Raw genomic sequence first — 21,635 nt, forward strand, 5'->3', positions numbered from 1 at the left:
CTGTGAAATAACGGGTGAGCTGCGAGGGTGGCCCCAGTCGTGGCAGGTTCGTTCCCGTTTGTTTCATCTCATGTCACGGGCGGAGGAAGCACGCCGAAGTGCGTGCAGCAGGGATCAATTGAGTTGCTTTTTTGTGCGATGAGCTGGCGGGATTGCGCGGCGAAAAAAAGGGAGAGGTGGGTGGTTGAAAAAGGGGCCCGAGGACCGAGGTCGAAAGAAAGCTCGCGCAAAGAGAGGCGATGCGCGCCTAACCTGCCACTGCGGTACTTAGACCTACTCTGTGCTCGGGTGGCTCGGCTCGTGCGTTGCCTTGCTCACACTGCCAACATTGCAGCTGATAGTCATATACATTGCCTACATTACAGTACAGTGCGAGGCAGTCCAATAGGGCTTATATAATAATCAAATATCTTTCCATTGTTGACTCTGAGACCTAAGACTTCGCATTCGCGACTCGTGAGAAATTGAACAAGTAGGAGCATGTTGGACTTACACTCGTACACCACGATCTTCTGGCCTCTGCTCCCAGTCATACGCGTTCTCACTCTCACCTGCGCGGGAGACGACGCCTGAGCGGCACTGTCGAAGTAGGTTGCGGATGTATAGATAGTTCGGGCGTTCATCGAATTCGAGCCTCATGACGTACTCGACGAATACGCAAAATGGAGTAGGGAGCCCCTTGCAAAGCTGCGACGGTTTTGCTCTGGCCTTCGCTCTTGTCAATTGATCGTTCCTCTTGGCCTTGACCGAAGTGGGGATGCCTTGCCAAGGCAACGAGCCACGGACGAAGAAGAGGAGGATGTACGCGAGTGAGATGAGGTCGTCACGGCGCGAGTGGGCGATACCGTGGTGTAAATTGATGGACGAGAAGAGCGGGGTGCCAATCAGCTCGTGTTCATCGTTGTACTGGACGTGAGTGCGAGTGACGATATCGATATACGGGACGGCCAAGCCCAAGTCGATGAGGTAGAGCAGGCTTGTCTGCTCTCCTACACCAACCAGAAAGTTCGCAGGCTTCAGGTCGCGATGCACGTAGCCTCTCGCGTGAAGACTTTCGAGCCGGTCCACCTAGACGAATATATATGATTTATCAGTTCAGTCCAATTTAGTGAAGGGACGACCCACCGCCTGCAAGGCAATCCGCAGTACCGTCCCGAGAGTGAATCGCTTCCCACAGAAGTGGAAGAGCGCCTCCAATGACGGCCCTAGCAGGTCCATTACGAGGTAATTGACGTCATCCATCGTGCCGAACCCGTGCGTGACGGGAAAGCCTTCTGCGTACTTGAGGGTGCCGTAGACTTCTTCCTCGTTTTCCAACTGGTTGACACGGAAGTCGCACGGTTCCAACTTCACCGCGACAATGACATGCTGCCAGGTGTCGATTGCTCTGTATACTTGACCTACATATTGATGGTGATCAGTGATACAGGCCTGATGCATTGGTTAGCACGCACCAAACGACCCTGCTCCTATCAGTTCCTGCAACCGGTACCGATCGGCGATCTCGATAAGTGCAACCTCCTCCGGAAAGTCCATGTTTAACGTCTGTCACGCTCATACATATCATTGGCATCGTCATCGCTGCCAGATCAGCAACAGTAGTGGGACCTACAAGAAAAGAAAACTATGTACAACTGTGCTACACACAGTGTCAGCACGTCTTTGATGGGATAAGAGTCCGTACGGACAACTTACAAAATCACGACAGCCAACGTGAGGGTTGCTGACAACGTGAGGGTCGGGGACAAGGCGATGCACATTGCATCAGTTGTCGTTCGTAATTGAACATGGTCATGTGACGTGCTGTGCTTCTCGATGTTCTTGTTGTCTGTTGATTGTAATACCGCGTTGTTGTCCGGTAGCGAATGACCCATTGGGCGAATCGTACCCCTGGGCGGCCTGCGCAGCTCGGGAGGTAGCGTATCCAACGTCGACGCCCCGTCGCCGTGGTCATTGACTCATTGTCACGGACTCACGGCCCATGGCTGCACTCACGTCTGGGAACAATCACTGCTCCTGTTGGCACGTGAAGACTCGGTATCATCTGGTATGGTGTTGGATGCCGAGTCCCCCAGGGTATCGTTCCGTGACATTTGTTCTGTCTCCATGGGTTTGAACTGCGAAGGCTTCGGCGCACCTAGTACGGTGTACCAACTAGAACTGTTCGTAAGCAGATATCCTCAACAGACGTGGTCGCCTTCCGTCGAGTAGGGGAGGCGGGAAGTAGGGGGAGGTTCAAAATTGACATTTTGGATTCGATGCGTGTAACTTAGCTGATCGCCAACGGGAGGGAGCTTGTAAGAATTGCACTCCACAATGCTCCAAGGAAGGGAATTTCTCTAAATGAAAAGATCACCTAGCGAAGCCGAGAGTATGACAGACTCCACCTGCCTTGCTGTGTGGCCCCACACTCAGAAACGCTGGCAGACGCATCTTGTCGCCCGCTATACCAGTGATCAGACAAGGTCGCAACTTGTTCGCGGTATTGGAATGATTCGCGAAGGCCTTCCTGCCGGGCGAAAGGGGCACGACACAAGGGGAGCTGCGTAAAGTCGAAGATTGTAGGAGAAGACAGGCTCAGCGACAATCGGCTTAACGGCCGTCATCGCCGCTACTGACACCTATGCCCACAGATGCAGCACGCCAAGTGTATCTTCATTGCATCGCATGTATAGATCTGGGGGTGACGGGTGTCCAGCGATTACTACATGGCTATGTAGCGACATATGGGAGAGACCGAACCGTGAGACGTATACGATGTGGGTTACGCGCCGACGAGGCGATTAAGAGGGACGCAGGGAAGACGATGGTAATGCTTAACGAACATCGACACGTAGTACTGAGTAGCTATCTTCTCTAGGCGATCAAACTGCTCTGGACTATCATGGTCCTCGGGAGGGTGAAGACGATCACGCAGTGCCGACGGGAAGTCTGGCCAGCGACTCATGACACGTATGAACGCATACAGGTTGCGCGCACGTTCCCGCCAGCCAACTTCAGTCACTGGCGTCCAACGGAACGTTGACCGCGGAAAGCAGAAGAGGGCCGAGTACGCACTCTCGATCGCAGTTTCCCGCCAAACCTCGCAAACAACCTGCTCACGCTCCCACTGCAACCATCCACTACGTCCCGCGTCGACGAGAAGAGCATCAAGTGCTCTGAGTTCACAACGCCAGTTCATCTCGTTGACCTCCCAGATGACCTCTCGCGCCAGCCCGCGATCCGACGCGGCGGTGGCGGCGGTGATTCGATCGCGTTGAAAGTCTGTGACCATGTCCGCGGAATACGACACCAGGCCTGCACTCTTCGCGAACAAACCGCGTATTGCTTCCTTGTGCTCGTGTCGCAAGCGTGCTTTATCGGTAACAACAGGACCGTCAGATCCATCAGTGGATGGTTCATCGAGCTTGTAGTCCCCATACAGGGCGTGACGCCACTCTGACATTTTGAGGGGTCGGCCGTCAAAATGAGGCTCGAGGAGACGCTGCCGGCAGAACATGCGTATGCGAGTGTAGTTGTGGACGTATCGGCCGAGTTTTTCGGTACTGTTTATGAACAGGAATGGCGGAGGGAAATAATACACGGCTGCTTGAGGAGGAGGGTGGGGCAAGGGGGAAACAGCTTGCAATGCCGACCTCCAGTTAGGTGTGTCAGCCAGAATGTCGACCGGAGGTGGCTGATATGTGAATGCAGCATGCGGGGGTCTCGGCCACGTATTCGCACGTTGGGCAGCCGGCCCAGCATGCTTTTTGCTGCCTCGTCGCACCCTCTTCGGTTTGGATGAAACATTGGCCTTGGTGGTCGCCTGCTGCGTTGCAAGGCCGGACACTCCCTTCTGTCGCTTCGCGTCCGGCGCCGCGTCTGAGACGGGAACGTGCTGGAGACACGGAAGGCGCGTAGAGCATAGCCTAGAACACACGAATGACAACGACGGGTGGACCCATCGCGCGGGGTCTTGGTTGGTGCCATCAGCGTCGTACCAGCTTTTAGGCACCCTCATCCCAACGGGTTCAGAGTCCAGTTCGTCCGTCCAGGGCTTGAGACGAACAACTCGTTGAACGTGGATGTCGGGGCGATACCGTTGCATAAACCAGAATGGGATACCAAGTCGGTAGAGTAGTTGCGCTGTGGCACCATTGCGTACGAACGCACCACGCACGCGGAGAAGGGCATGGATCACGTCTGGGTCGGGATTGCCAAGGCGAGGGACAACAACAGTATAGTAAATGCTGAGACCGCATATCTCGAGGATGAGACGATGGGCCATTCGAGCAGTGACCAAGACGTGCGTTTCTGTGGCAGGTAGATATTCGAGACGATCTACCGCGTTGCGTAGCAGAATTTGGAGCATTTTGCCGAGAGTAAAATCCACCTTCTGGTTGCGAACTTGTGTGAGCACCTCCGCGGTTCTGTACTTGTCTATCGCGGAGATTGCCTGCTTGCGTAGTTCGCTCAACAAGGCTCCGTCCATCCGACCAAAACCAGGTGTTTCACATTCGAGGGGGTTCAAACGGGCGCTATCGACGAACAAACGATCCGGGAGGGGGTTGTAGACAGAGTCGCCCGGCGCATCACGACTACCTCGGAGCGGGATGCACGCATGGTGGAAGACGGACTCATTGAACATTTGTGGCCAACGTGTATACTCCTGCGGGCCCCACCACCCGTCCCTGTACGTGGTAATCTCCCTATAAGTTATGATAGGCGGCTCAGGGATCCACGTCTGCGTCGGACTTGTGATCACATTGACGTGGTCCTCCGGATCTGCAGCTGCGACGGCGTCAAACGCGGTGTATGCGTGAGGGGCTGAGTGCATGTCAGCACGGGTATTAGGCGAGTTGAGGCTTTCTAGCTTACCTTGATACGGACTGGGAATTAGGACAAATCGAGACGACTGCCCGTATCCAGTGGCGACATTTGCATCCGCCATACTCTATCCAACGTCAGTTTATGGATTGAAACAACGAACGCTGCATACTTACGATAGTGAAGCGATGTTGATGTATACGTTGTAGTGTACGAAGCAGAAGATCCTGAACACCGAGGTACAGAGGCGTCAGAGGCGGTTTTCAGGTCAATGCAACAAGTGCATACATGGGAACGCACCTGACGACGGGGATTCTGTGAGGGGCGAAGACCCCTGGTGTTCTTCGTATGTCGGGGAGGGGATCCCGGATAGCCAGACGAGGAGTTCAACGGTTGAAACAGAGAAGCAGACAGTGAAGTGTTATTTAGGAGAAAGGAACGGCTAAGTAGAAGATTCGATGGTGCTGTGAAGGAATAAGCAATGAGGTGACAGCCAGACGGAGGGTTGGGCAGAGTGGTCGAGATTCAAGGTCGAGTCTTGAAGCGTCTGGGTTGTCAGCCGTGTGCAGATTACTATCCGCACCACAGGCCTAATCAGAGTGCAGCGGATGGCTCAAGCCTTTCGCCGCACCTCTGATGCTTGAATTGTTGCCCAGAGGAAGTCGCCAGGGGTTCTCGAAGTCCGGAGAGGAGGGTCACGTAGCTCAGACTTTGAAGTCGAAGTCCATTGGCCCGTCCCAGTAGTTGACACGTGATGATGCGGCTTATTTCCACCTCCTCCTCCCACGCCTGCTCATCCCGTACCTTCAAGTTGCTGCGCCTATCGCCCCTCTTCTGCGACGATCACCCAAGTGCTACGTCGTCCTTTGACGCATCAATCCGACCGACTCTGGCCACGTGAAGACGAGCTGTGCGCGACGGCTTGAGCCGATCGCCAGCACGCTCGAGGCTGCTCGTGGCTCCTGGAGAGCCTGCGAGTGCAAGCCGACTGGACCTTCATTGTCTCGCAAGCTCGAATCGCCGGGGCGCGCGGTGTCGCGGTGTTTGGTCATTCTCCTAGGACGGCAAGGCTCTCAGTCGTCGGAACATGCGATTATGCTTATCACGGTACGTACTTCGCCTTGACAAAGGCTATCTGATACTGCCCGTTAACTGCTTTCTTAGCGCGAGGACGACCATCCGAGCGTCCTTCTGATACATGGCACGGGACGCTTCACATCAACGTACTGCGACTTGTCATCTGCAGTCTAAGGGAGATGGCGAGGGGAAAGGGAAGGAGGAGGCTGCCAACGGACGAGGCCGACGGACGGGCCGAGAACGAGATGGGACAGGACGGGTAGATACCGAAGTGCATTATAATTTATTCGACTACTATATTGTACTACACCCCTGATGCTACGGCAGACGGATATGCGCAGAGAGCGAGAGGAGAACAAAAGTACACAGTAGTTGTCGATCGGCCCACAATCGCCGCCAAACGCGCCAGCCCTTGTATATGCGAGGAAGGTACAAGCGGGAAGGCGACTGCACGCTTGCCCACGAATTCCATGGCATCACACTGGTTACGTCGGGAGAAACCCCAGATCTTCGTGCCTACTATCTCCCCGACCCATCGCTGCCGAAAGCTTCTGGCTTGATTCTGCTTGACTACTGTGTGAGTGGGAACTTGCTCTCCTGTGAGGACTGCTGCTGATGGGATGTGATATGATAGCGAAGTACAGTCCCCCAAAACTAGGTCGCGAAGATGAGCTAAGTGAATTCAGAAGGTGCAAGTGGGTGTTGTTCTCCCGTCGGTGTCGTAGGTCTGACGCAGAATACATTAGGATGTATCTCGACTTCGCCATATATTTAGGTAGGTCTTTTCAGCGGCTACGTCTCGGTGTACATGATCCGTAGGAGCTCAATTTAATGCAGCGCGTGCAGTTCAACTTCTTTTCCCGCTGTAGTACGTTACGCTGCGGCAGACGAGACATCCGACATTCATGTCAAAGTTTGACCGTGGACACGGTTTGACATGCATTCAGAACAAGAAGCATAGAAGGCGAGCCGTTCAGCACTTTCTTTCAACGCACCTTACGGGGAACCCGATTGTATTCAGAAGTGTTCAGCCAACCACGAAGTGTGAGTTTGTTCCACTGCCTCAACTGCGACACTCCGCTCATAGCAGACAGGGCATAAAACGCGAGGGAGGCGTCGCCTCTGCTCCTCAGCTCCTGTTGCACTACGCCCCTGCCCGTCTGGGAGGATGCCACCGAGGTCCAACAGACAGCCTCAACCTCGCCCGCCTCGCGGTCGGGGGACTCGTGGCAGAGGCAACGCCCCGCTAGCCGCAGCCCCTGCTGCCGAGAACTTCGACGAGGCTCTTGCCGCTGTTTCGTCTAGCTCTGACGACGAGGCTCTCGCCGCCCCGGCCCAGGTCGCTGCTGCCCCCCAGGCCGACGCCGCCCCTCGAAATGCGGTACCGGCCCAAGACGCCATCATCTCCGACGCCGCTTTGAGAGCGATGACTAGTCAGGAGGCCGCGCCGCCTGTCCGCTCACCGGAAACTCGACTGCAGCCACCCGCCGCCCATGCGGCGCGAGTCATGCTGTGGCGGGCGGCGCTGCCCGCTCCTGCTATGACCCAATCGGAAGCAAGCAAGGGCAACGCTAAGGATATGATGTTTTACTTCAAGGTCGTCACCGCCCCCCCAGATGTTAACTTGGAACCCGTCGTCATATGTATTGTTTGCGAGTAAGTGACACACATCGTTACATTCGTATCATACTAACTGACGCGATAGAAACGCGCATAAGAAAGCAGCCGCTGAGGCGCTAGAGAAGAACGTCGACCTCAAGACTCTGTGGTCCTGCCACAACTACATCTACGGCCCGAGTACGAGTAACTCCACACTTCGAATCCACCTTGACGCCTACCACCGGGAGGAGTACACCCGTTTCGCCGCGGTTGGACGTTGGTCCAACCTGCTCCCGAGCTACAAGGAGCAGGCGAGGGCTGCGCAGGAAGATGCGGATACCGCCCAGAACTATCCTGTGGTCGAGTACTCTCGCGAGGAGTTCCACAGGCGCCTGGTCAATTGGGTCGTCGTGGACGACCAGGTAAGTACAAACACTTCCGGCTTACTCGACTGATGTTAACATCACATACCGCGCACAGGCACTCCTCGTGGTGGAAAAACCAGAGCTACGGCTCCTCTTCCGCCTTCTCAACCCAGACCTCACCGACGAGGACATTCCGCGGCGCAACCAGCTGCGCGCTTTGATTCTGAGGCAGTGGCAGAGATCGTTCGAACAACTCAAGACGCAGCTCAAGGTACGTACTATGTGATCGACGAACGAATGAACTCTCACCCCTTTATAGCTTTCCCTTGGTCAGATCTCGTTCACGACGGATGGATGGGATACTTTGGGTGAGCGCGCAATACTGTTTCAGCCACTGCATTGCTGACACCGTGCATTCAGCTCGACGTGCATTCGTCGGGGTTACGTGCCACTGGATGGCCCGAGGTCGCATACCCACAGACGTTGTCCTCAAGTCTGCGGTTATCGGTTTCAGGAGGCTCGAAGGGAGTCATACCGGTGAGTACGACAAACACATACGCATGATTTGATTCTAATATTTCCGTATAGGGCAAAACCTCGCTAACGCCGTCTTCTTCGTCCTGAACCGCGCCGAAGTCTTACCTAAGGTAAGCATCAGGCTGATTTGAGGCCATTTATTGATCATTATTTCAGCTGGGACGCTTCACAACGGATGCGGCGTCAAACAACAAGACGATGATGAGCGAGCTCAAGAGGTTGATTACAGCGGTCCCGCACGCTCGTCAAGACTGGCACGCGGTCAGGGACCACGTGTACTGCCTCTCCCATGGGGTCAATGTTTCTCAGCAGACGATGATCGTGTTCTTGGGTATCCAGCCTCCTGGCGACGACGGTGTCCTTCCAGAGAGAGGCGACGCCGAGAAGAAGACGGCTGTCAACAAGACAAGGGACGTCTGCCGCGCAGTCCGCGCTTCTCCCAAGCGCCGTGATTCTTGGGAGACATCCATTGCGGTCCACAACGCCGCTGCAGCAGTCAAGAACGCTGCTCTCGGAGAACACCTGCCGAAGGTCGACACCTTCAACGCCGACCAGCAGCTCGTGCTGGATGTCAAGCATCGCTGGGACAGTACGTACGTGATGATAATCCGCTTCCTGTCGATGCAAGACGTGAGTAGTCCTCAGTCGCTATCCGCAGATACTTTTAATAACGTTTGAACCATGCAGGTATACAAGATTTTCTTGGAGCAGAACGTCGACTTCGCTCAGATATACCCACCGATGAGCGCTGAAGAGATTCTCACGCTCAACGAGACCGGCCTCGTACTCATGGTAAGTCAATTCGCTAGTGAACATAAGTAATACTGACGTTTGCATGTTCAGGCGGGTCATATAATGCAACTGGCTCTAGCCGGGCATACCAAGCCATTGCTTGCGGAGGTGATCCCGCAATTCGAGATCTTCATGACCAACATGGAGGCGATCGCCGTGGACAAGCCGCATCTTGCAGATGTCGTCAAGGCCGGGATGGACCTCGCGATCAAATACTACAACCGCACGGACCTCTCGGACAGCTATATATTGTGCATGTGTATGTCTGCTCACCTCTTTGTTGGTTCGGTTTCTCATTCAAGACGTAGTTGTTCATCCCAAGTACAAGCTTGCCCACATACATCAGAACTGGGAGCCGCGTTGGATCAATCACGCCATCGATATCGTCAAGCACAAGGTAAGCGGACTAATTCTATATCTAGCGCATGTACTCATGCGACGTCTACGGCACAGATGCGCGATTATGTGGCTCGGCGACACCCTCAGGCGGCGGCGGCACCGGCGGCACCTGCTGCACGTCAAGCTGCTGGACCTTCGCAGCCGCATAGGCCTCAGAACTTACGCGAGATGTATGCGGCAGCCGATAGACTCTTCGTCAGAAACCTGGACGATAACCAGCCCGTGGCCCGCGGCGGCGGCAACACCATTGACCAGATCGTCGAGGCTGAGTACAACTCTTGGCTCGACAGAGGGACAGGGTTGGAGCTCGAAGACGTTTGCGCGTACTGGAGTGTAAGTCGATATTTTTGGTCATTGGCTCCGTGAACTGACTTGCGTGGTCTTTCAGCTTCCTGCCGCACAGGCACAATGGCCTACGATCTTCAATATCGCGATGGACTACCTCCCGACGCAGGCAACGTCGGTTCCGTGCGAGCGGGTCTTCTCCTCCGCAGGGGAGACAGACACAACTCGGCGCAGCCGTCTCAGCCCGGATCTCATGGAAGCTCTGCAAATGCTGAAGTACATGATCCGTGAGAGTCGCCTGTCCTTCACCGACCATCTCAGCAGTTTCGAGTGGGTGCAGGACATGCTCGTGAAGCAGGCTCGCGCTGAGTTGGGCCAAGATGCTGATTTCAACACCTTTGAAGAGCTCCTGAACCTCGTCTAACGTCTAGGCCTCATCGTGCTGTTGCGGTGTTGTCTGGTCATGGCTGTCTGACGTCGTCTCGTTGTCCCCTCGTATCACTTGTATAACACCGTCTCGTATCGCGCCGTCTCGTCGTATCGCAAAGTCGCATGTACAATATCGGAATGAATGATGCTCGTGCACACTGCTATCTGCCCGATGAACCGTCAACCATTTCCTCTGCCATGAGGTATCCTTGACTCACCTCGAGCTTGCACAATCCTGGACGACGATCGGCTCCAGCCTCTGGAAGCATGCTATGGCAAAGAGAGAATTATCGGGTACACAGAAGGTGAGTCTCGCCCGCCTTCCTCCTCGCCTTTAAGTCTCAGTTCCCTTTTAGGGCACCTTCCACCGCGCAGGCAGCGCATCGCTCCGCGCAATCGCTCGCGTGGCCCTCGAAGACTGCATCTGCGATATGAACGCCGCAACATCGAACGATGGATGACCCGAGCCCAACGGATCGCCTTTTTGAAGCTGGTACAACAGGCAACACGATTCCCGAACCCATCTAGGATCTTAAGCAGAAGGATGCGGAGATGGTGACGATGAAACAGCGGGAGGCGTGGATGCGTGCTGCCCTATCGGAGGCGGCGCACTCGGGGCTTCGTCTACGAGCGGTCCGAAGGCAACGTGCTTGCGGTGTGATCGACGGCATCGGTGGGCGGAATGTTATGCAGATGTTTGTTCACTTCAAGCAGCTGCATGTAAGTTCCAGGTAAGACAATAGTTTGGGTAGACGTGCCTTGTGATTGCTCTAACGTGCATGAGCTCGTTTCCCTGCGACGGAGCCATTGACAGATCATTCATTATCACTCTAGACGAGTGTATCGGATGCCGTGTACAAGGATCATAGTGAGAGCAACGATGTGACACCAGCAAATCCCATAGACGTTGAGGAAGGTGTGACGATGCATGGGTGCTAATTATAACACACTGTGACTTGATTCAGCTACTCCTCAGCTGTCGATTCCTCTCGCGCTCATCTACTTCCGTTCAGAAACCCCTCAGCCACTAGATTCTCTCGCAATCATCTCCTTCCCTCGAACTCGCATAATGAAGCTCCTGCGCTCTCGACCATTCTTCGTCCTGTATTCTCCCATAGGCAGACGGTTCGCACTCGACTCCGGCGGCAAGCACCCATCGTACAAGAAGAGGCCGTGTCTGGTCACAACAGTGGAAAAGGATAAGGTTTACCTTGCTCCGTGTCTAACGGCGCGGGCTTACAGCAAGGTAAGATTCCTTGAGCCTCGCGAGTCTTCGATTGAATTGACCCTTGCGAAGATGAAACGATCCTCGTGGAGTGTTGTTGACTACGGCATGTACGGACCACCCTCCCCCAGCAAACATCGCTCTACCTCGCCCGTCTTCCGCCTGCCCCTGCGCCCCGGCGGCCAGCATGGCTGGACGGCCACTTCATGTCACCTGTGGACTCGCGACCGAGGGGAAGCAGTCACCATCGAGGAGTTCAACAAATTGGATGTATTGGATGCGGACTTTGCACTGTGTGCGAGGCAAGTCGCCGGTGTGCAACACTTGCATCTGGTAGTCTGTAAGTTATGAATCGTACTACTCTGCTCCTTGCTGATTTGCGCATAGCGAGAGGGTTGTGCAGCTCCGGATGACGGGTCGCGGGTGCTCCTAGTACATACGCGTCGTGGTGAATACATCATACAAGAATTATCACTGCTATCACCACTACATGCTGGGGTCGTGTGCGTCCCTAGTCCTGGTCAATGGTGCGCGCATTGCTCCCGCCAGCCTACCTGGCGTCACGCCCAAACACAGCGAACCGTGCGCGTCGCATCCGCCCGTTCTCAGTTTCATCTTCTCCATCCCTTCCCTGGCGATGTCCGCCCCGCGTACCTCTCCAAGCTACTTGAATTCCCGGCCTAGGCATCGAGCCCTTCTCTGCTGAACTTCCCCAGTAGCACGCCGTCCATCGCAACGACTACTTCGGACTTCGACCTCGAAGACGCACTGCCCTCGACGCTCTCCAGGAATACCGCCTTGTATGCCATGAGCGGGCACAGAGCACCACGCCGATCACCGCAGGGTACTATCCCGATTGGGCAACCGGGACCATCCCACCGCAGAACGTCGACTTCTCCAAGTTTGACATCATGTTGTTTGGACGTGAATACAAGCAGTGCCCAAGGGAAGACCCTTCAAGTTTGGGTACTCACATCGATTCAGCTTTCGCAACGCCGAACTCCTCTAACGGCCTGAACTGGGACTCGGGTGCTATTCCGACCCTGGAGACACTGGTTCAGCAGCGCACACAACAGCGGCTACGACACGAAAGTGGTCCTCTTCATCGGAGCGTGCGATGTGCGACCCTTATGTTACACAGATCTCATTAATGGCAGACAGGAGGCTGGAGTGGAGGCTACTGGTTCTCGCACGTCATGAACTCGTCGAATAATGCAGCGTTCGTCCAGACCTGCGTTCGACGACGAAGAGCCGCCTATTGACTATGGCGACAACGTCCTGGACGTGGAGCCTCTCGAGGCCATTCAGTTGGAACTCGACGAGGGGGAAGACTCCGCGATCTACGACTGGTTCCACAACCCGAAGCCGCTGGTCGATACCCCGCACGTCAATGGGTCGTCATACAGGTATTGGAACCTGACGCTCCCTATCATGGCCAATCTCTATCGGCTGGGTCGGACGCTGCTGTCGGGCCACACAAGTAGCAACTCCTCCTACCTCTTCGACAAGAAGTTGTTCTTCACCGCGCAGGCGCTCAAAATGACGATTCCCGGAGGTCCGAAGTTCGAGCCGTTGTACAGAGATATGAATACGTTCGACGAGGACTGGAACGGGTTCAACGACATCAACAAGGTCATCATCCGGCAGCAGATCCGGACGGAGTACAAGGTCGCGTTCCCACACCTGTACAACTCACTTCCCCGGTCCGTCCGTATATCCCCTTACCACACCCCGAAGAACGTCTACATTCGCACAGATGACCCCGACCTACCCGCTTTCTACTTCGATCCTCTCATCAACCCTATTTCACTGCGCGGCTTCACTCCGAAGAATGTGCCACTCGTATCTCATGAGGACATGGTCTTTGGACCTAACGACGCTGATGACGACGATTTTGAGCTCCCCGATGAGGTTGAGCCCTTCCTCGAGGACAAGCCCCTGGAGAGTGATCTGACTGCGGACGCTATCGCGTTGTGGTGGGCGCCTGACCCGTACAACCGCCGCTCAGGGCGTATGCGCCGTGCGCAGGATATCCTGCTCGTGAAGAATTGGTACCTCGAGCACTGCCCGCCGAACCAGCCAGTGAAAGTTCGCGTATCGTACCAGAAGCTCCTCAAGTGCTTCGTTCTCAACGAGCTGAAGACGCGCCCGCAGAAACCCATGTCGAAGAAGAACTTGTTCAGGCAGCTGAAGGCCACAAAATTCTTCCAGACCACGCGGTTGGATTGGGTTGAGGCCGGTCTGCAGGTCTGCAGGCAAGGCTACAATATGCTGAATCTACTCATCCACCGAAAGGTATGTTGTCCTCGGAAGATCAGTCGATGCTCAACGAGGTAATTGACGTTCGCGTTCACAGAACTTGAACTACCTGCACCTCGACTACAACATGAACTTGAAGCTAGTGAAGACGCTGACGACGAAGGAGCGTAAGAAGTCGCGATTCGGAAATGCCTTCCACCTGTGCCGCGAGATCCTCCGTCTTACGAAGCTGGTTGTCGACGCGCATGTTCAGTTCCGTCTCGGCAATGTCGACGCGTTCCAGCTCGCCGACGCACTGCAGTACATCTTCGCGCACATCGGTGCCCTCACGGGTATGTACCGGTACAAGTACAAGGTTAGTCATTACGTCGCAGCCAGTCGACCTCGCGCTGATCCTTTCCTCCTCGATCCTTTCCTCCTCGTAGTTAATGCGACAAGTGCGGATGACAAAGGACCTCAAGCACCTGATCTACTACCGCTTCAACACCGGTCCCGTGGGCAAAGGACCTGGCGTTGGCTTCTGGGCCCCAGGTTGGCGTGTCTGGTTGTTCTTCATGCGCGGGATCGTTCCACTGCTTGAGCGTTGGCTCGGAAACCTGCTCGCGCGTCAGTTCGAGGGTCGTAACAGCAAGGGTATCGCGAAGACGGTCACGAAGCAGCGTGTCGAGTCGTATTACGACCTCGAGCTGCGCTGTGTGCTGTTGAGTTCGGCTCCCTCCGTACAGGGTAAGGAGGAAGGGTAGACTTTTAGTCAAGGATGGGTAGTGATATTAGGTGTATGGGACGAGTGTATCGTCGAGAAGACAAGTCTATACGAGAGCGAAATATAGAGAGTTCCTTCCGAGCCGTCTGCCCGAGTTGAGAGCCTCCGAGTCCGAGTCCTAGTCCGCGTCCGAGAGTGGGTCCTACGTGTCCTCCCCCGCTCCCTCCGCCTCGCTACTTATCCTCCTTCAGCCGAGCTCACGTGCCCCGCCCTCCTTCCCTCCGGGTCTGCCCCCTCCCTCCCTTCTCTCCCCACTCACGCCTTCGTTCCTATACCGATGGCGCAGCCCCCGAACCCCACCACCTCGTCGCACTCCGCTCGCTACCTCCGTCTTGTCGATGTTCTCCGGTACGAAGGGACGTTCGAGCCCCGGTTCGACGTGGAGCACGCCACTGCCTGGCTTGCGTGGGCTCATGGTGCCCGCTGGCTCGTGGTTCGTCCGCCCCGTCGCTCTCCTCATCCCTCCTGACCCGTCTGCATTGCCCCAGCGAATGCTCTTCGAGTCGTATGCCCTAGCGACCGCTCACGGCGACGCCCGCGTCCCCCTTCCGTCCGGTATCCCCGAGGTCTGCGAGCTTATCGAGCACCTGGACCGCGTGTTCCTCAACCTCCGCTCTGAGCAGAACGAGGCGCCGCTCCTATACGCGACCATCCCCTGGTCCCCGGACCAGCTTCAGAGGGAGCAAGCCACCGCGGAAGAAGCCCGACCTCCTCCTCCTCCGTCGTATAACGATCCTCCCCTCCGCCTCTCCTCCCTCCGCGGTTCGACCGACAACTGGGACCGCGTCCTCGCCGCAACGGACCGTTCCTTAGAGGTCCTCCGCCTCGAACTCGGCCACCTCCACCGCGGCCTGGCTGAGGCCCGGATCGACCAGCTGTCTGTGATGCGCGAAGTAGTCTCCATCTCGGGCCGTCTAGAGGACATATGTGACGCGCGAGACATCCCTCCCCCGTTGGAATTAATCCGTGACTGAACCCTTACGAGTAGCATCTTCCTCCGTCCGGTTTGTTCGCCCCGGTACCCGTACGTCCTGGCATGTAACGGCTTGCGGAGTTAAATAGATCTGACTTGTGACGCGCTCGAATGACTTCGTAAGATGTCCCGTCGTGGCCTATTGCCGCGGCCCGATGCTTGTCTCCCCAGCTAACGTTCCCGGCCTCTCTGACTCTCCATCTTCCGGCGGTTCCGGCCTCAGCCCGTGGGCACCGCCCACAGCGCGCCGCGGTCATGCACGACATCCTCGACATGATGCCCGAGTCGATCAAGCAGAACAAGGCAAAGACGATTCTGCAGCACCTGTCTGAGGCATGGCGTTGCTGGAAGGCGAACAGTAAGTCTGTCTTGCTACGTGTTACGTGACGAGCGACTGACCACGACTGCAGTTCCTTGGAAGGTTCCTGGAATGCCAACCGCCATCGAGAATATCATTCTTCGTTACATCAAGAGCAAGGCTGACTGGTGGACGTCTGTCGCGCACTACAACCACGAGCGTATTCGGCGTGGTGCGACTGTTGACAAGGCAGTTGTGAAGAACAACCTTGGACGTCTCACTCGGCTGTACCTCAAGGCTGAGCAGGAGAGGCAGCACGGGTACCTCAAGGATGGTCCGTACATCAGCGCCGAGGAAGCCGTTGGGATCTACACGGCCACTGTGCACTGGCTCGAAAGCAGGAAGTTCTCGCCCATCCCCTTCCCACCGCTGAACTACAAGTACGACACCAAGCTGTTGGTGCTTGCGCTGGAAAAGCTCAAGGAGGCGTCCTCCGTCAAGGGTCGTCTCAACCAGTCGCAGCGCGAGGAGCTGGCGCTCATTGAGCAGGCGTACGACAACCCGCATGAATGTTTGTCGCGCATCAAGCGTTTGCTGCTCACCCAGCGCGCGTTCAATGAGTCGGGTATCGAGTTCTTCGACACGTATGACAAGCTCATCCCCTGCTACGACATTGAGCCGGTCGAGAAGATCACGGATGCCTACCTTGACCAGTTCTTGTTCTTCGAGGCTGACAAGCGCGGTCTGTTCCCTGCCTGGATCAAGCCCGCCGACACTGAGCCACCTCCGCTTCTCGTCTACAAGTGGTGTCAGGGCATCAACAACTTGACCGACGTCTGGGAGACGAGCGAGGGCGAGTGCAACGTACTCATGGAGACGGTCCTGTCGAAGGTGTACGAGAAGATCGACTTGACGCTGCTCAATCGGTTGCTACGTCTGATCTTGGATCACAACTTGGCGAACTACATCACGGCGAAGAACAACACCGTCTTGACGTACAAAGGTGAGACATTCGAGCATATGTCACGGTCTCATGGTTGCTGATTTTGTATCGCAGATATGGCGCATACGAACGCCTATGGTCTGATCCGTGGCCTCCAGTTCTCTGCCTTCGTCTTCCAGTACTACGGTCTGGTTCTCGACCTGCTCATCCTCGGTCTCCAGCGTGCGAGTGAGATGGCTGGCCCGCCGCAGATGCCTAACAACTTCTTGCAATACCGTGATTCTGCAACTGAGACGCGCCACCCTATCCGTCTGTACTCGCGTTACGTCGACCGCATTCACATCCTCTTTCGCTTCACTGCGGAGGAGTCCCGAGACCTGATCCAGCGATACCTCAGTGCTAACCCTGACCCGACGAACAACAACGTCATCGGGTACAACAACAAGAGGTGTTGGCCTCGGGACTGTCGTCTCATCAAACACGACGTCAACCTTGGCAGAGCCGTGTTCTGGAACGTCAAGCAGAGTTTGCCTCGGTCCCTCACTACGATCGAGTGGGAAGACACATTCGTCAGCGTGTACTCGAAGAACAATCCGCAGCTCCTCTTCTCCATGTGTGGGTTCGAAGTTCGCATCCTGCCCAAAGTACGGACGATGGGTGGCGAACAGTTCTCGCTGAAGGATGCCGTTTGGAACCTCACCAACGAGCAGACGAAGGAGCGCACTGCTCAGGCCTTCTTGCGCGTGTCTGATGACGGTTCGTCATCATCGTCGCTTTGTCTTTGATTTCTCATTGATGTCGGTGTATGACAGGTGTCCAGCAATTCAACAACCGAATTCGTCAGGTCCTGATGAGCTCGGGATCGACGACATTCTCCAAGATAGTCAACAAGTGGAACACCGCGCTGATCGGTTTGATGACGTACTACCGTGAAGCTGTCATCCATACAAACGAGTTGTTGGACGCTCTCGTCAAGGCCGAGAACAAGATCCAAACGCGTGTCAAGATTGGCTTGAACTCCAAGATGCCGTCGCGTTTCCCGCCGGTCGTCTTCTACACACCGAAGGGATTGGGTGGTCTCGGCATGCTGTCGATGGGTCACGTTCTCATTCCCCAGAGCGATCTCCGGTGGTCGAAGCAAACAGACGTTGGGGTCACTCACTTCCGTGCCGGTATGTCCCACGAGGAGGACCAGCTGATTCCGAACCTCTACCGGTACCTCCAGCCTTGGGAGGCGGAGTTCTTGGATTCGGCTCGCGTATGGTCGGAGTACTCGATGAAGCGGAAGGAGGCGAACGCTCAGAACCGCCGTCTCACCCTCGAAGACCTCGAGGACAGCTGGGATCGCGGTATCCCCCGTATTAACACGCTATTCCAGAAGGACAGGCATACGCTCGCTTACGACCGCGGCTGGCGTGTGCGCACCGACTGGAAGCAGTATCAGCTGCTCAAGCACAACCCTTTCTGGTGGACGTCTCAGCGCCACGATGGCAAGTTGTGGCAGCTCAATAACTACCGTGTGGACGTCATCGCCGCCTTGGGAGGTGTTGAAGGTATCCTCGAGCACACGCTCTTCAAGGGTACCTACTTCCCGACGTGGGAGGGTCTGTTCTGGGAGAAGGCGTCCGGATTCGAGGAGTCGATGCGTTACAAGAAGCTCACGAACGCGCAGCGATCAGGTCTCAACCAGATTCCCAACCGTCGGTTCACTCTCTGGTGGAGTCCTACCATCAACCGTGCCAACGTCTACGTTGGCTTCCAGGTCCAGCTCGACTTGACAGGCATCTTCATGCACGGCAAGATCTCCACGCTCAAGATCAGCTTGATCCAGATCTTCCGTGCCCATCTTTGGCAGAAGATCCACGAGAGTGTCGTCATGGACTTGTGCCAGGTGTTCGACCAGGAGCTCGAGCCGTTGCAGATCGAGACCGTCCAGAAGGAGACTATCCACCCACGTAAGAGTTACAAGATGAACTCGTCTTGCGCCGACATCCTCCTCTTCTCCGCGTACAAGTGGAACATCTCCCGACCCTCGCTTGTAACCGACAGCAAAGACGTTCTCGATGGCACGACCAGCAACAAGTACTGGATCGATGTCCAGGTCCGATGGGGAGACTTCGATACGCACGACATCGAACGGTACACGCGTGCGAAGTTCCTGGACTACATCTCAGACTCCATGAGCATCTATCCTTCGCCAACCGGTGTCATGATCGGCATGGACCTGGCCTACAACCTCTGGTCTGCGTACGGTAACTGGTTCCCGGGTATGAAGCCGCTTATCCAGCAGGCAATGGCGAAGATCATGAAGGCCAACCCTGCTTGCCACGTCTTGCGCGAGCGTATCCGCAAGGGTCTGCAGCTTTACTCGTCAGAGCCCACCGAGCCGTCCCTCAACAGCCAGAACTACTCCGAGCTCTTCCACAAACCAGATCATCTGTAAGTGTGATCTCTGTAACGCATATGACAACGCCATCTGACACTTCGTTCAGGGTTCGTCGACGATACGAACGTATACCGTGTGACAATCCACAAGACGTTCGAGGGTAACTTGACGACCGAGCCAATCAGTAAGTCATCCGTTAAATGTGCGTCCTTGCTGTCGCAAACGTCACGCGCGCCACGTCTAATGATCTCCTGTGCTGTGGCCGACTGGGAGCATTGCGCGTTGTCCACCCACGCTCACACTTGGTGTACACGATCGCCATCGACGGCCCCGTGCGCACGACCGTTGTATTGTGGGATGCTGCATTATAAGTCCAGAGTGAACGCACACAGAGTAGTCGCATCGAGTATGCGTTACGCTACGCTACCGCAAAGGCTTTAGGTATGCTACGACGTGCGTCCATATCGGTGCGAACGGCACTACTAGTACGACCGGTGAGTCTAATCAGACAACCTAGTACCCTCGACCGCGCTCATCTTCATCCTCGCAGCGACCTATGCCAGACATCCGAGTACTAAACAAGCGTGGCCCCGATAGTAGGCGGGTAGCGCTCGAGCGTGGGTCCTGCGCCCGCTCCTGACGTGCGATCGCATGACGACACCATCTTGAGCAGGCCAGGGAGCTCAATTGGCGTGATCTCGGCGCTAGAGCATCGGGTGAACCGTCCCTAACACAGGTACCCGAGCTCCGAGGCTACACTACGGCATGGCCTGGAGTGGACAACTTGAAGCAGCGCCCGAGCGTGGTTGAGTTCGATGCACATGAGGGCGTACCGACCAGCGCAGCGGCACTCGGGCCCGCGCGACCCGGCGAAAATAGGTCTAGCAACGCCGCAAACCAGCAACTTAGCGAGCACTTGACTCGGACGTGTACTAAGAAAAGCCCAGACTCGTATACTGTATGCTGCCCCGAGCCGTGATACTAGTAGCCGTAGTGTAGAAATGTATTACATGTACATGCTTAGTCGATTTCTAAGTCATCATACTTACGGTATTGCACGACATAAACCAGATTACAGTGGTCTTTTGTATGCTGAGGTATGACATAAACAAGCTTACAAGCCGGTTCTCGAGGCATGCGAGCCGGACTTATAGCCAAAAACAATAATTATAGCTGACAAATAAGCGAAATAAGTCTCATTTTGGGAAGTTATGACCGAGAATGGGAGCGGCTGAGTTAACGGGCGCTCGCAAGCCCGTGCAACACTAGGTTAGGCTTAGAGTTTGCCGAGTGCACAGGCCATTACGGGATGCGCAGGGTCGCGCCGTGCTGTAATGGCGTCAAAGGGTGGCCTCTCATCGTAGCGATGTGCCTACGAGGGGTGGGTTCGCTGTGTCCATTTGCTTGCGTTCGGCGCCATATCTCCTCATTGTGCTGTCTTCGTGGAGCGTTTTCGCCACTGGGCGTGTTCATTCTCCTCCTGTTTGAGGGGTGCCCATCGTCGTGTTTGCCCTGTTGGCCGACGCGTTGTTGCTGGCTTGCATGGCATTCTAAAGTGCCGAGCGCTCGCCTCGGCATTTCTGTTCGCGTGTCGCGTTGACAGCTTCTTCGGCGGGGGCAGAGCGGGCGATTTCCTGAAAGGGAGTTGACGGCGTGAGACCCCGCTGTTCAACCTGCTTCTTTTGCGCATCAAATCGGTACCTGGCCTATTCTCGTCTGTGAATGGCGCTCCCTGTCATTTGTGAGGTGGTATTACATACGGGTCAGGCCTCGTCCCAGCGCCCTCCTGCCCTCCATTCCTCCTACGCATTGATGATGTTCGCGATTCTGTTCGCAAGGGAGGGGATTTCGTCTTCCTCGATGTCGAACTCGTAAGGGTTCTCGCTATCGTTTTGGAAGGCGGGACGGTTGGTGAAGGTGTGGTGGGGCGGTGGAAGGGATGGGAGACTGAAGTAGTGATATTGATGGGTGAAGCCTTCCAGGTCTCCGAGGGCCGCCCATGGGATCGGCACACGTAGATTGCACGGCTGGGCGGCGCCCGCCACAGCGAAAGTGACCCAATGTCTGCGGAGATCGGAGATGGCCGAAAGCCGTCCTAATCCGGACGTTTGGGTCGTCGTGCAGAGTTTGATGCTCTTTCCTTTTTTGAGCTGCTCCGCCGGGCGTTCGTCCGCCGTCCAGGTGAGTCCTCTACCGATCCCTCTCCCAATTATTGGGTGTGGTAGGACTTTAATGATGATTGTTGGTTCGTCCGTAGGAGGGAGGTCGAGAGACGGCAGGGGGTATGGCGGCCTTCTCTTGGCGGCTATGCTCCTGGATGTCTCTGGCGTGGACGAGGCTGTTGCAGCTCGTTTCGCTCGTTTCTTGCGCTCTGCTGGCATCTGTATGCTGGGGCGACGGGTGCGTCCTGGCAGCGGGGCTATTCAGTGAGCGTCTTTGCCCTCTTCTTCTCCTCCTGTATTTAACGCAACATCTGAGCGTCTTAGACTGTCTTTACGT

General features: G+C 55.7%; 4 protein-coding genes across 4 annotated transcripts; 1 reads left to right on the top strand and 3 right to left on the bottom strand.

Moving 5' to 3' along the window:
- Nucleotides 1–273: 273 nt before the first annotated feature.
- On the bottom strand, nt 274–1,536 carry C8Q71DRAFT_796640 (kinase-like protein; the record flags this gene model as incomplete). Its single annotated transcript, XM_047925691.1, has 4 exons — nt 274–354; nt 502–1,068; nt 1,126–1,400; nt 1,455–1,536. 4 exons carry the CDS (start codon nt 1,534–1,536, stop codon nt 274–276), a joined length of 1,005 nt encoding a protein of 334 aa, XP_047779431.1.
- A 1,228-nt stretch (nt 1,537–2,764) lies between these two features.
- C8Q71DRAFT_707525 (uncharacterized protein) lies at nt 2,765–4,816 on the bottom strand (the record flags this gene model as incomplete). The annotated part of the gene is made up of 1 exon (XM_047920566.1): nt 2,765–4,816. The coding sequence occupies one exon, from the start codon at nt 4,814–4,816 to the stop codon at nt 2,765–2,767; it is 2,052 nt and encodes a 683-aa protein (XP_047779432.1).
- Nucleotides 4,817–12,726: 7,910 nt separating this feature from the next.
- On the top strand, nt 12,727–19,193 carry C8Q71DRAFT_900214 (NUC071 domain-containing protein; the record flags this gene model as incomplete). The annotated part of the gene is made up of 8 exons (XM_047928797.1): nt 12,727–13,809; nt 13,871–14,128; nt 14,199–14,468; nt 15,753–15,867; nt 15,920–16,810; nt 16,865–17,506; nt 17,563–18,396; nt 18,430–19,193. 8 exons carry the CDS (start codon nt 12,727–12,729, stop codon nt 19,191–19,193), a joined length of 4,857 nt encoding a protein of 1,618 aa, XP_047779433.1.
- A 1,745-nt stretch (nt 19,194–20,938) lies between these two features.
- Nucleotides 20,939–21,517, bottom strand: C8Q71DRAFT_723553 (uncharacterized protein; the record flags this gene model as incomplete). The annotated part of the gene is made up of 1 exon (XM_047921591.1): nt 20,939–21,517. The coding sequence occupies one exon, from the start codon at nt 21,515–21,517 to the stop codon at nt 20,939–20,941; it is 579 nt and encodes a 192-aa protein (XP_047779434.1).
- Nucleotides 21,518–21,635: the final 118 nt, after the last annotated feature.

The sequence above is a fragment of the Rhodofomes roseus genome (assembly GCF_022264815.1).
Source record: "Rhodofomes roseus strain CIRM-BRFM 1785 chromosome Unknown C8Q71scaffold_9, whole genome shotgun sequence".
Taxonomy (NCBI): Eukaryota; Fungi; Basidiomycota; class Agaricomycetes; order Polyporales; family Fomitopsidaceae; genus Rhodofomes; species Rhodofomes roseus.